This window comes from Macrobrachium rosenbergii, chromosome 44 (genome assembly GCF_040412425.1).
Source record: "Macrobrachium rosenbergii isolate ZJJX-2024 chromosome 44, ASM4041242v1, whole genome shotgun sequence".
NCBI lineage: Eukaryota > Metazoa > Arthropoda > Malacostraca > Decapoda > Palaemonidae > Macrobrachium > Macrobrachium rosenbergii.
In genome coordinates this window covers 3,668,053-3,683,003 of record NC_089784.1, presented here as the reverse complement: position 1 = coordinate 3,683,003, position 14,951 = coordinate 3,668,053, and the positions used below count along the sequence as shown (strand labels likewise).

Here is a 14,951-nt window from a genome sequence, read left to right as displayed (position 1 = left end):
TTCCCCTAGAATAAAGTATTGCACAAAATAGCAACCCTCGGCTCAGTAGCTGAACCACCCTGAGAAAAAAATATTGACATTCGACGCTCTCTAAAATGTTATCATTTGTTGCCAATTCATAGACTAATTCCGAACACTAATATCTGAATGACAGCAACGATAATAATACTAATGGCAATGATAAAGCATGATAAAAGCATGATATAATATATATATATATATATATATATATATATATATATATATATATATATATATATATATATATATATATATATATATATATATATATATATTGTTGTAGTTTCAAAGCTAGGGGTCTTGCTAGATGAATGGGGTATACTAGGATGATACGCATCTTACCTTAATTACCACAAAAGTTTGGACTCTGGCCTTGAAGACAGCTAAAATTGTAAACAGCGAAATACGGCTGAAGGCCTGCTTCAAGAGGGGAGTGATTAAATAAACTCTGGGGTTTAACTTAATTAATTATATTTGCAAAAGAAAACACATCAGAAGAATGGTACCCTAAGTTAAGTATATTTTAGTTTAACCAGACCACTGAGCTGATTAACAGCTCTCCTAGGGCTGGCCCGAAGGATTAGACTTATTTTATGTGGCTAAGAACCAATTGGTTACCTAGCAACGGGACCTTCAGCTTATTGTGGAATCCGAACCACATTATGACGAGAAATGAATTTCTATCACCAGAAATAAATTCCTCTAATCCTTCATTGGCCGGCCGGGGAATTGAACTCCGGCCCATCGAGTGACAGTCCGCAGCTCTACCGACTCACCCAATGAAGAGCTGGAGGTTATGAATAAAAAAGTGATTGGCAAGATAAGGAACAAAAGTTCACTGAGGAAAACCTAAGGTTATCTGAGGCTGAACTGGAAGACAGCAGTAGATTGCGTATCAGAAAATAGAAGGGTGGATAAGGGTCCCAAGAGGAAGTGAGAGAGAGAGAGAGAGAGAGAGAGAGAGAGAAAAGGCAGGAAACAAATAGAGAAGGAGCATGTGAGCAAGAACTTTATGGAGAATAACTTATTTTATCAGGAATGATCTGAGGGGAAGGTCAATGAACAAATGGATCCCCGAATAAAGGTTGCAAATGGAGAGATAGAAGGCCTTTCAAAGAATGTAGTCCTGGGTCAGATGAGTGTTTTGGAGGTTTTCTGATATGGGAGGCAGAAGAAAGGAAAGCTGGATTGTGCAGGAGCAAAAGGAATTGTGTCAGTTTTAAAATGCTTGTGGAAGTGAATGTTGAAAAGGTAAGGAGGCAGTTTAAAACTTGAAGAATGGATGGTTGTCATGACTTACTGGGACTTCTAGTGAGTTGCTGTGGTGGTGAAAGTGTGATTAAGGGGCTGATCAGTGCGTCTGGTATGTATGGATATAGAGGGGGTTCTATAGGAATGGGTAAGATGAGCAATTGTTTCTTTTTAAGACTGTAAATAAGAATCCTATAAATAAGATTTATAGGATATCATGCTTGGAGTGTCAAGGAAGGTGTACTGTAGAATTGAAGGCGTACTGTAGAATTTTGAGTGAGAAAGTAAGACAGATAAAAGAAGGATTGATACTGGGAAGAACAGTATGGGTTTAGAAAAGGGGGAGGGGGGAATGGCTAAATTTTTCTGATGAAAGTTACAGGAGAAGTTTAGAAATAGAGTGGTTTACATGGACCTAGAGAATGCTTGTTGTAGAGCTGATTGTGAGGAAGTACGGAAAGTGATGACGGTGGATTGTATAGAGGGTAGGTTAGTCAGAACGATAAAAAGTTTTTATAATGGAAGTGAATAATTTGTTGTGGGTTTCAGGTGGCAAAGTAACTAGTTATGCGTAAAACTTCAGATGAGGAAAGCTTGTGGATGGAGAGATGTGAGAAGTTAGAGAAAGGAGCAGGGTGATGAAATAATAAAATGAAATGTGAAGGGAAAGCTGAATGGCTGAGTGAGGAAAGTGAAAAGAAACTGCAGAGACAAATCAAAACTGAAAGCAAATGTGAGCAAGAATAACGTTATGAGAGTAAATGGAAATCTGAAAGATGGAGCAACGAATTTAAATGTGGATGGCAGGGAGAATGGGGGCAGCAGATTCGTATACATTTTTGGGAGTAATTATGATAAATGGCGGGGTGAGAGGACAAGAAGCAAAAAATGGATGTTGAATGTAAAGGAAAGAAGGACGAGGAAGCTTCAGAGGTGATGTTGGAGTGGTAAGGAAGCCAGTGAGATGATTCAATCGTATGAAAAGACTGTAGGATAACAGGGGTGGTGAGAAGAGTGTATATTTCGGCAGTATGAAGATAGAGGATGAAAGGGAGACTGGAGGGGCTGGTTGCTCAGTGAGAAGGAGATATTAGGAAAATAGATTCCTTAACAAAAGGAAGACTATTAGTGAGAAAGAAATTAGGAAAATAGATTCCTTAACAAAAGGAAGACTGGAGGGGCTGATTGCTCAGTGAGAAAGAGATATTAGGAAAACAGATTCCTTAACAAAAGGAAGACTGGAGGGGCTGGGTGCTCAGTGAGAAAGAGATTCCTGAACAATCAGGAAGCAAGAGAAGTCGTGCGAGATGGCAGTCAATGGCACAGTTTTTGAGGGGCATTCAGTGTGCTACTGCTGAGTGTAGATGATATGGAAGCCTAATATATATATATATAAGCGGCCGATATGGAATATATATATATATATATATATATATATATATATATATATATATATATATATATATATATATATATATATATATATATATATATATATATATCTATCTATCTATTGAAGGTTCATTCGACGCAGCTGTGAGCCTGGGGCAAGAAACGGGCATCCACAGAGGCTTGCGTGAGAACCTTAAGGGCATTTTTAGATGTTATATACATCTACATAATTTTATTCGGTACATAGTTACAAACACGAAGGTGAAATAAGAAACTGGCAGCAGAGAGAGAAAATATATTTCTGAATTCTACGATGTTAATAAATAAGAACACAATGAAACATCTGCAGGACAAATAATGGTGTAGTTTTTTTTTTTTATATTGATGATACATTTTTTTTTATATTACTGAAACTGTTCTACATATGATTTTACTGAAATGAATTACTTCAGGACTTCATTCCAATTACTATCACCATCTTTTGCTTCTCCCTCTTCTTCTCCTTCTTCTTAACTGAGGTCATTCGCCTCTTCATGGCACTGTAGCAGGATCTTCATCAGGCTCGACACCAGTCACGACTTCATCATCCTCATCGTCATCTTCCTCAGCCTCATCGTCATCATCACCGTCGTCGTCATCGTTTACAGCATCGTCAGTCACGTTACCATCAGTGTCATTCTCTGCTTGCCTGAAGGGAAGAAGTTATTTCCGTGAGATTGGAGTGATTTTGATTTAGTACAAATGCACAAAATGGAAACATACATAGACAAAACCACCATTTTACAAAAATAAGCAAAAAAATACTGAATAACTATGAAAATATAAGACGAGACCCCTTCCATATGTATCAGGCAGATGAGAGTCGTCGAAATAATAATAAAAAAACTCTTCAGAATTTTTTTTTTCCAGGATGGCGTGAGAGGTCCAACATTTCCGTTTGGGAGATTATCATTGCTATTCTAGATAATTCCCTAGGTTGAATAGCGCAATAAGGAATTTCCTAGGCACCCAGTTATTAATTTCAGTTATTTTCGGAATGTATATTCAACTTCAGGGACTTCGAGTAATGAAAGTTCAAAGTTTTCGATTAATTGACAAATTCGCAGTGACGCTCTGGGTACAATACAACTCCCTAGGACATAAGCTCGAATATTTTACACATCAATATGAGGAATTTTATAACATTATTTTTGGGGGGGGGGGAAGAATGAGGTATTGAGTAATTTTTACGTGGACCAAAAGAAGCGGGTAGGGTAAAGGAACTCAAGTTAACGCCGAGGAATGCAGAAGACCTGTCCTCCGAAATTCTGGTCTATTGCGATTATGGTGAGCTGGAAAGGAATCGTCCCAAGACCTTCACAACTTCTGAAAGAGTTCATGAATTGGTAACACTACTGTCCCCGTGGATTTTGAAAGGAACCCTCCGAATGTTCAAGAGGACCCTAGCATCCCCGCTCTGCGTGACATCGCGGAGTAGAGGCTGGAATGGGGGAAATGAAGACTCGACAACTCTCCCTACCTCTTGTGGACAGCATGGGCGGCTTTGGCCGGGGCCTTGTCCTTGTTGCTGGACCATATCCAAGCTGATGAGATGCCGAGCATGGCGAAGAGAAGGACGGTTACCAGGGCGATCCTGTGAAATGAGACAGTGGAGATCGTGGTCACGCAGCAAAATTTTTATTGATAGACCAGTGATGCAGATACACTGAAATTATTAGATAAATAAAAGAAATCTGTCTCAACAGTCCTGACTTTATTGTTATGTTTGAGACAGAAGAGAAAAAGAAAATAATATATATATATAATATATATATAAATTTATATATATATATATATATATATATATATATATATATGTATATATATGTATATATATATATATATATATATATATATATATATATATATATATATATATATATATATATATAAACACATGGAAATGAACACATGGAAACATGTTTCACAGACAAAATAATATAATATATATATATATATATATATATATATATATATATATATATATATATATATATATATATATATATATATATATATATATATATATATATATATATATATATATATATGAATATATAGTACACACACACACACACACATATATATATATATATATATATATATATATATATATATATATATATATATATATATATATATATATATATATATATATATATATTTATATATGCATCTATATATTTTGAGTGTATAAAATGCTTAGGGCGATGACTATATTTTATAATTTCATTATTTCTGTATTACTTCCTACTACTGCTGAATTAACAACTCACTAGTATGTTAATATCAAATGAAAAGTTAAAAAAAAATCACCATCGTTACACGTAAATTCTGTCATTTGTAAAAATCATAGCGGTTGAGCTAAGGAGACGGAAACAGATTTTCATTTGATATATGTGGATATTATTTTCATCGAGGCGGACAGTGTTCTGAATGAATCAGATTTTCTTCCAGAGCTTTTTTGGATAGTGACACCGCGCTCTGGCATTTCTCTCGGACACAGATGGGTGAATGTTCCCTAAAATAACAAACACTCTTACGATATGTTCACTTGAAAAAAATTTTCCCGATTTTATTATTCCAAGATTTAAAAATAAAAAGTATTTATATTAGTAAATTAAGAGTTCATCATAAATAAACTGTCTTTTTATATCTCGAATATTTTTCTGAAAACTGCACGGAGCTAAAATTATAATTTCGACATAAAAATGTCTTACAAAAGTAAACTGAAATTGGGTGATACTCGAGAAATTTCAGCTCAGGTACAACGATGCAACAGACGGATTGTTTTTGCAATGATTTTATCCACAGGACTACGGTATAAAGATCCTCTTCTGTTAATCAAAGTCTAATCCCCAAAGCAGCTTGTAAGGCGTGATTTTTTATCTGGGGAAAGGGAACCTCGGTGCAAGTCTTAGTTTTCTATTAAGAAAAAATGGTTTTCTCGTTTGAAATGATTTTCGTTTTAGGGAAAGCACAAAGCAGTTTTCTTGCCTCCGATTTGCTTTCTGAGGTATTTGCGAGTCTCCTCCCCCAAAACTGACAAAATAGACGAATCCTATCTGATGGAAAAATTTTTCGCCATTGACGAGGATCATGATAAGAAAATAAACAAACAAGTAAATAAAACAAAGTAAAATAAAAGTGTAAACTACAGTATACGAATTGCGTTCGATGGTGATTCCCAAACAATAATAAAGAATAAACGATACTAGATTTGAATTAAGAAAAGAATAAAAAGCTGTGACTAGCGAGTCTTTTTTACCCACAAATACACGATGAGAAGTTTCGAATAGCCTCTTGGAGGGACGAAATCAAAATAGTTCGACTGATTGAATTTGCAATTTGCGTTTACTTGAGAATAAGATTCAATAAACGGGAGATATCACTTCAGGTTATGATTAGGACTTATGAGATCAATAAGACCCGCGTAAACGAGTAACGTTTACTTAACCTGATTAGAACATTGTCAGCAGTGATCGTAATATCAAACGTGGAGGATGAAGGGAATAAACGAAAATGACCTGAACAAAACTACTAAACTTATATTGTCTGCATAAATGCGGACTTCGCTTATAAGTTTCAGTAATACCCCATCTCTTCCTCGTTATTAAATTCGTTACCAGATTTTATATCGGAGTTTTCATGAGACGATCTTATAAAAAAAAAACGAGGATGACACCCTTTGAAATGTACACCTAACGAGCTTGTTAAGGGAACGAGTCAAAGTATTATTTTTGGTCTCTGTAAGCAATCAAGAAGAATCAATGGAAACGGGAAATAAAGACCAAAGTAAGAAATAATCGGCCCACCCATTACTTCGAAACCCACGGGAGCACTAAGTATCCTGACGAAGCGTAGCTTTGCCCAACCGCCCAACCCGGCCTCGGGATTTCACGAAGTTTCTCAAAGTCACATTTTTTTCTGAGTTGCAGTTAACTCACCTCATTTTGGTTGATTGTTAAAGTTGAACGAGAGGACGAGAGTTAGCTGAATTGGCTCCAAACAGATTTGTTCTGCTGTTAGGCTCAGAGTGATCATCAGCAAGCGCTTCCCCAGTATACATAGGCAACGGCTGACAGGTTGGAACATACCCCCCCACCTTTCCTCCTTTCAACGTAGTTCTCTCCAATTCTCTCCGGCTATCCTCAGCACGCCCCCTCGCCCCCAAACTCGCAATATCCAACGCGGTAGCTGAAACGTGGCCATCTGAATTGACAGGAAGCACTCAAGTACGTCTTTTTCTAGAAGACTCCTGGATTTGCCGAATATACGTACAGACGTTTGGTGGTGCCTGGTCTATGTAAAATGTATCGATCTATTCTCCTAATCTGGAGGGAAAGTTAAATTAAAAGCGAGATAAATAAATTAAAAGTTTTTCTGTCACCTCAATCGCCCCCTTCCCTCGGAAGGGGGTTTCGAAGGGGGTTCAATAATGTGGGTCGATGTTCGTATATTGTTAAATTTCCAACAGCTGCAGGTACACCTGAGAGAAACAAGTGTTCCTTTGTTGGGTGTACAATGGAGTCGGAATAACAAATCCAAACAAGAGAGAGAGAGAGAGAGAGAGAGAGAGAGAGAGAGAGAGAGAGAGAGAGAGAGAGAGAGAAAGTTTTCGAAAAATGAATTAAGCTGGACGACGATCATTTGATTATTCTGTTACTTTTTCCATTTCTCAGACAAAAGAAATTTCAGAGTTAAGATTCTACGTGTTACTAAAATCACCTTTCATTTCATACTATTTTATTTTAATAATCTATCTCAACGTTTCATCCATCTACTTTTGGAAAATTCGTTGTTTGATTATTTTTATTCGGCACCATTTTTTTGTGGTTGAGTCACAAAAAATATGCGTACCAATTTTTTTAAAAGACCGGACTCCAGCTTCCTCTGTTCCCTCATTCCGTTTCGTCACAAGTGTGATAGGTAAGGACCTAAAGTATGGTTAGATAATTTCCCCTGATAACGACTTTTTTCTACCTCAGCTTTCCTCCATATAATGCCCCTGTCTACAGGTGGATCATCAGTGCAATGAAAATTATACTCTGTTTCATTATACATTCGGCGAGAAATGTTAATGGCTAAGAGGCATTTTTTTTTAGAAATCTCATCGGTATATGATCATATTCATCTGGATATTATTATTATTATTATTATTATTATTATTATTATTATTATTATTATTATTATTATTATTATTTTTATTATTATTATTATTATTATTATTACCAATTTCGTTTTAACTTCAGGCTTTCGGCAGACTGATTAACAACGGATCTTCCTATATTTTCTATAACTCTTTCTTTGAATAAATACAAATGGAACGATATTTATTTGATAAAATGTTTCAAAGGTAATTATTTATTTTCTATAATCCTTAGATCCAAATCTGTAAAAGTAAACATCAAAAGAACAGTAAAGAAAGTATTTTGACACAACGATGAAACAATATTATCTTGCTCAGAAGATTATCCTATTTTTGCAAGATTTTGATTTTTTGCATCAAAAGCTAAATTTCATGTACTGGTGTCTGGAGGGAGTTGACAAATGCATGTTGTGTCAAGATGTCAATGCGGGCATTTAGAAAAGCGTACAGATATCTTAGTCTACTGACTCTTTGGTCAAAATTGGGCACGGCTGTAGAAAGAACAGCAGATAATGTGTCTGAACTTAGTAGAAGTTTTCAAAGAACAGGAAAGCGACCCCACGATTGGAGCTTTCTTGTTAGGAATGCGTGGTTTCCAAGACGGAATGTTTATAAGTAAGACTAAGAAAAGCCTGACATTTTGTATACAGGGTGAGAGCAAGTTGATGGATGTGATTGTGAGAAGAGAAGCAGATAGAAGATCAATCTATTGACTATCATATTAAATAAAAAATGAAATAGAGAATTTTTCATTGAACGTAAATAACATCCCAAACAGGTAAGATGCTTTTTCGTCATACTTCAGGTCAATTTTCATTTGAATGGGTGTGTGTGCAAATTGTGGCCAAGAATATAAATGAATGAGTTTTATAAGATAAGTCTGAAAAATGAATAATGAGATGATGAATGAAACATACCAGGGTCAGGGACACAAAAATGGGAGGAGGTTATAAGTCCTATGAAAAATTCAAGGTCCGGGTCATTGATTGAGCGGGTTGATGTTCAGCAGATAAAGGTGTAGAGGAAGAGGAAATGAAAGACGTGAGGGGCTGGAATGTGAAATCAGGGGCTTAATAAAATCAAAGATTACTTGAGTTGCTGATTTAAGACAGGAGAAGAGGTATGGAAGAGGACCAAAAGTGAAAAAGATTGATGCCAAAAATACAGTTTGCAAGCATTCAAGAAACAAAACAAGTAAAAAATGCGCCGAAGTTTCTTCGGCGCAGTCGAGTTTTCTGTGCAGCGTATAATCAAGGTCCACGAAAATAGACTTATCTTCCGGTGGTCTCAGACAGTATAATGCTGTATGAGCCGCGGCCCATGAAACGTTAACCACGGCCCAGTGGTGGCCTATCTTATATAGTTGCCAAAAGAACGACTGTGGCTAACTTTAACCTTAAATAAGATAAAAAAACTACTGAGGCTAGAGGGCTGCAATTTGGTTTTAAGGGCCGTAGCTAAGCCACCACCGGACAGAAAACTCGATAGCTCCGAAGAAACTCCTTCGCATTTATGACTTGTTTTGTTTTATAAAGGCAAAACTGAATTACAGTAACATTAGGCTTATATGACCATAGCATTATTTCGTATAACTAGGAAGACAGGATATTGATAAAAAGACAATGTGCAATTGTTTGGCATGAATCAATGATGTGACAAGGTTACCAGCAGAATGGAACAGCGTTGTTTATCGTTATGAATCTTGGAAAAACTTTCGATAGAACTGACTACGATGCGTGGAGGTTTTTGTGAATATATCGCGAAGGAAACTTTTTAGGCGCAGTGGAAAGTGTATGGGAGCGACTGGTTCTGTGTAAAAGTGTATCTGAGACAAAGATACATTATGTCTCTAAAAAATTTTATGTTTTCAAAGGCGTGATGAAAGTTGTTGTGGAAACAAACGTAAGCGCAGGTGGAAATATGTTAGGTACGAAAGCGTGTTGTGGATCTACTATGGAGAGATTGTCCTTGCAGATGACATGGTTATTCGGTGATAATTAAGAGCAGTTCTAGAGAATGGTGAAAGTAACGTATCATTATGTTCAAGGAGAGAAAGCAGACGTTGAACGTTAGCGCAAATTGCCTGATAAAGCTAAGTAAAATCTGGGAAGATGAGTCAACATATGTTATCTATAGATAATGGAAAACGAAAGTGGCTGATTTTTTCAGGTGCATGCGAGGAAATTATATTTAACAAATGATGGTAGGATGAGAGAGGAAGGGGGGGATTTCGGAGAGAAGAACATATAAAACTTATTAAATCTCCTCTTCTTGACGGAGAATAGAGAAAACGTGGATGATGAATGTGAACGACCTAAAAATCCTGGAAAAGTACGTGGGTAGTAAGAGCTATATGAAATAGTGAGAAATATAAAGATATAGCAAAGATTTTGTAAGAAAGGTTGCACAGGGTAAAAGATAGGTTGGCATTTTGAGGTGTGGTTTGGTTATACAAGTGTGTAGGCCTATAATTTGGAAAATTCTGAGCTAGGAGTAACTTTATGGAAAACTATATATATATATATATATATATATATATATATATATATATATATATATATATATATATATGTGTGTGTGTGTGTGTATATATATATATATATATATATATATATATATATATATATATATATATATATATATATATATATAATGTATGCTTGTGTCAAGCCATTAAATTTAACATTTCCACTGAATGTTTTGTGAAGCGTACACGAAAGAAACCTTTCACGAAAGGTTTAAGAAACATATTTAATCTGAGATATGGGTTCGAGATCTAATATTTTTCAAAATGCGTAGTATACATATTACGCAGCCTAGAAGATAAAACCTTCTCTGTGATGGAATATATTTCGCCGTGACTAAACCTTTCCTCTCCCGGGTTGTCATGAGGCGCAAGTGGTCACGTGACAAAGCTCAGCCAATAGCACTGGAACCCGTCGTTGCTGCTTTGCTTTTTACGTTGGAAATGCCTCGTTGGAATGTCGGTTATTGTGTCTGACATGTAGACCGGGGTTTATTGGCCGTTAGCCCAGTACAACCGGACGCAACGTGGATGGCACTTGCGAACGATGCGCCATTATATTGACCCGTTTGAAACTGATTTTGTTTCTGATTAATTTTGCTTTGTATCTGACGTATAGAGAACTTGAATGAAACGTTATATAATCAGTATCTATGCATGCATACATACGTGTGTATATATATATATATATATATATATATATATATATATATATATATATATGAATTTGTATAAATATATGTATATGATATATGTATATAAATATATATATATATATATATATATATATATATATATATATATATATATATGTGTGTATAAAATGGATGTATGTGCAGTACCTTAAATGAAAATTTTTCTTTTTATAAAATTGAATATGAGATATATGACCAATAAAAATATGACATCCTTCTATATATACCATTTAAATAATAAGATTCCACAACGTTACTTTATAGAAAAACATTCCGTTCACCGAGCGAAATGATAATACGTGTTGGGATTGCGTGAAGGTGTGAACTGATGGGAGCTACATGGCTGTCTGAGATAGAGGGTGACACTCTACTTTTTTACTTAATACGATTTATGCTGTTGCCACGAGTCGCGTGTTTAATTAGACCGAGGCAATTTAAGCATTAAGCTCCTCCATTGTTGGTCTTAGGAATTCTGTCCTTAATCAGACAAAAAGTAATCGTTTGCTTCTGAAGACGGACTGGCACATACAGTAGATAGATATATAGATAGATAGATAAGTGGATAGACAGATAAATAGAGAGAGAGAGAGAGAGACAGAGAGAGAGAGAGAGAGTCAACAGTGTGTATTTAGTTCCCTTATATGAGGATTGGTTTACAGCTATCCGGTTATCGCACCATTCCTGCGTGTGCACCATCAACTCAGTACTGGACAGTGAATCTGATGCTGTTAAGTAGATGTAGATTTGATAATAAAATATAGATGACTGTCATTTGCTGATATTGAATTCTAAGAGATAAAAATTACGGACTCTAAGTACTGAGATAATTTGGAGGCTTTTTGTGGAGATTACTGTGATAATTAGTTTCAGATGCTTAGGAGATTGTAGTTATTTGAAGTTTCTCCTTCCGAACCTAGTATGTTCAACTTATTCATTTTGACATTATTTATTTTAATAAAGAGTTCTAAATTCCATAGACATTTGAAGTTTCGTCCTTCTGAATCTGTTATTATGTTTAACATTCTTTTTTTTTACATTCTTTATTTTGATAAATACTTCTAAATTTAAGAGGCATTTGAGGTTTCGTTCTCCCGAATCTAGTATGTTTAACATTCTTTATTTTGACATTCTTCATTTTGATAAATAATTCTAAATTTAAAAGAAATTTGAAGTTTCTTCCTTCCAAACCCAGTAGGTTTCACATTCTTCATTTTGATAAAGAGTTGTAAATTTCATAGACGTTTAGAGTTTCGTCCTCCCGAATCTAGTATGTTTAACATTCTTTATTTTGACATTCTTCATTTTGATAAAGAGTTATAAATTTCGTAGACGTTCGGAGTTTACTCCTCTCTAATCTAGTATGTTTAACATTCTTTATTTTGATAAGGAGTTCTAAATTCCATAGTCATTTGAAGTTTAGCCCTCCCGAATCTAGTATGTTTAACATTCTTTATTTTGACGTTCTTTATTTTGATAAAAAGTTCTAAATTCATTGACGTTTGAAGTTTAGTCCTCTCGAATCTAGTATGTTTAACATTCTTTGTTTTGATAAGGAGTTCTAAATTTCATAGTCATTTGAAGTTGCGTCCTTCTGAATCTGGTATATTGAACTGCTTCTGGATGAAGAATTCTGAATTTCAGACAAAAAAGAAAGACGACCAAAAGAAACCGCAAGTTTATTGTCATCTTGCGCAATTTCTATACAGTAGATTCAAGCGCGCCCAGTGGTTTTGCCCATCTATTTGGCAGTATAGGAAGATTTAGAAATAATTTATGGTTCCTAACAGTTCATTTAGAAACTGTCATATTTTTACAACCCTGGACAAACTGATCTAGTGAAGAAACGAAGGATTTTAAAACTGCCATTGTCATTTGCTGTCTGTACATTGATAGTTAACTGACGCTGGGCAAAGTTTTTCAGTTGAGTTCAATTTGCTTTGTTCAACGTTGCTTCAGCCAGTTGGTGGAGGGATGTCCAGTACGTTTTCTCTTTATCACTGGTTTCTTGATCAGCGAAGGCATGTAACAATAAACTATGTCGGTATTTACATGGACAACGCCCACTGAATGCCAGGGCTTGAAGCGAATAAGATCCCTTGAACATGGATGCAAGGAGTTAGCATAAGTCCATTAACCTACCTCATTCCTGTAAGAAATGTTTCGAAACTTGCAACAGACTTTAAGAGTCTATTGCCAACTGTAGCTGATCGCAATTAGCAAAATCAGTGAATGTGTAGCCATTTTAATTGTCGCCACAGAGGAATGGCGTTCTGAATGGAATTGAATATATTTACAGGACTGGAATATGTACCTCCACTGGGGACTGATTAAAGTTCTTTCTCATCCCAATTCATTTGTGCATTTATTGCTATGGTGTCTCCCTGTCATTTACGCAGGTGAGTAATTTGGTCACCTATTTAAAATTTTTGCATTATTTCGCAAGTTCCCCCATCAAATTTAAAACAAAATCAAAGGGTCGAAGCCCTTCCGGTCAAAATAGGACGCTGGATCTTACGTGAAGGTTATATTAAAATGTATTTGTCAAAGAGTTAGTCTGTGTTCACCAAGGGCCAGGGTGCGAGTCAGCTGTGGAGGAGCAGGAAAGCTGAGAGCGTTCCTAGAATTTCACTACAACACTTGTTTAGATCTAAAAAGCTATACCTGTTGATTCGTCTATCTGCCATAAATTTCAAAGGTATGTGTCTAGTCCTATGTAATACTCTTTTTACCGGAAATATCTTTTAAAGAAAGCATTGATATTTACAAGTTGGAAAACTCATTTCTTGAGTATTTAAATGCGATTATTCTTTGAATGTTTAATTTTACACGCACTTTATCTTAAAGGTTTTGTTATCGTGTATCTCCCTTCAATGATATTCTTTATTTTTGTTATCAGACTTCTTTTTTGTTTAATCATTTATTTTTGTATTTATATTTATTTATTTATTTTTTAGGACTTAACAGGCCAGAAAAAACAAGATCCTTATTTTTGTTTCACATAGTATAAAAATTAAAGCAAATTTTTATGTCATGCCATCAAATCTGTGCACAAAACGTTCGATAGACCAATTCCAATTAGTTTCGAAATTTCGTGGGGAGGGGGAACTCTCATTCTTAAATAAGTCATTGGGTATCTTTTTTTTTTTGTTTTGTTTATAATACCATTAACTTATTGTTCCTTGAATCCTGATAAAGCCAACCGTGGAACACCGGTTCTGTTTCCTATTGTGTCCACTTATGCGCAGTAGATGCTCCATCGGAGTATTTATACGAGGATGTATCCCAAATAGGGAGTATTTTGCTATATATATATATATATATATATATATATATATGCATATATAGCATATATATGTATATATATGTATATATATATATATATATATATATATATATATATATATATATATATATATATATATATATATATATATATATATATATATAATTTGCGTATGATTAGTAATCGTAACTGAGGGCAAGAATCCACGATTTCACCTCGACCTTGCCAGCGTTTTCTAGCCGTCTGTTTATCACCGCATCCCAATGAACACCATATTCTTTAGAAGCTTGAATTTCAAGTCAATGCCTCTGTGGGCTTATATAATAATAATAATAATAATAATAATAATAATAATAATAATAATAATAATAATAATAATAATTGAAGGGTTCCATTCGAATCATAGCGTTTCACATTCTAGATTGAGCCGGTTCCTGTCTCCACATACCGATTGAATCAGTCAGAATAAGATGCTATAGTTTTACTTTTATCCTCAGCTGACAGAGACCTATGCGTTAGAATATGTTATCCAGAATTATTTCTTTATTATGATTGCCGGTACGTACGTTCGTTCCATTATCTCTGTAGCTCCTTGTA

At 35.1% G+C, this 14,951-nt stretch overlaps 2 protein-coding genes across 2 annotated transcripts in view; one reads left to right on the top strand and one right to left on the bottom strand.

Annotated features, from left to right (window-relative positions):
• The window catches only part of LOC136829271 (cubilin-like), a 174,353-nt gene that overhangs the window by 56,368 nt on the left and 103,034 nt on the right, over positions 1–14,951 (top strand).
• LOC136829263 (uncharacterized) lies at positions 2,945–6,791 on the bottom strand. The gene is made up of 3 exons (XM_067087603.1): positions 6,651–6,791; positions 4,184–4,297; positions 2,945–3,352 (listed from the first exon to the last, which is right to left on the bottom strand). Exons 1-3 carry the CDS (start codon positions 6,653–6,655, stop codon positions 3,196–3,198), a joined length of 276 nt encoding a protein of 91 aa, XP_066943704.1. The 5' UTR covers positions 6,656–6,791; the 3' UTR covers positions 2,945–3,195.

Coding starts and splice junctions, on each gene's coding strand:
- LOC136829263 (XM_067087603.1), bottom strand. Junction 3,353..4,183: donor GCCCATGCTGTCCACAAGAG/GTAGGGAGAGTT, acceptor TCTTCCCTTCAG/GCAAGCAGAGAATGACACTG.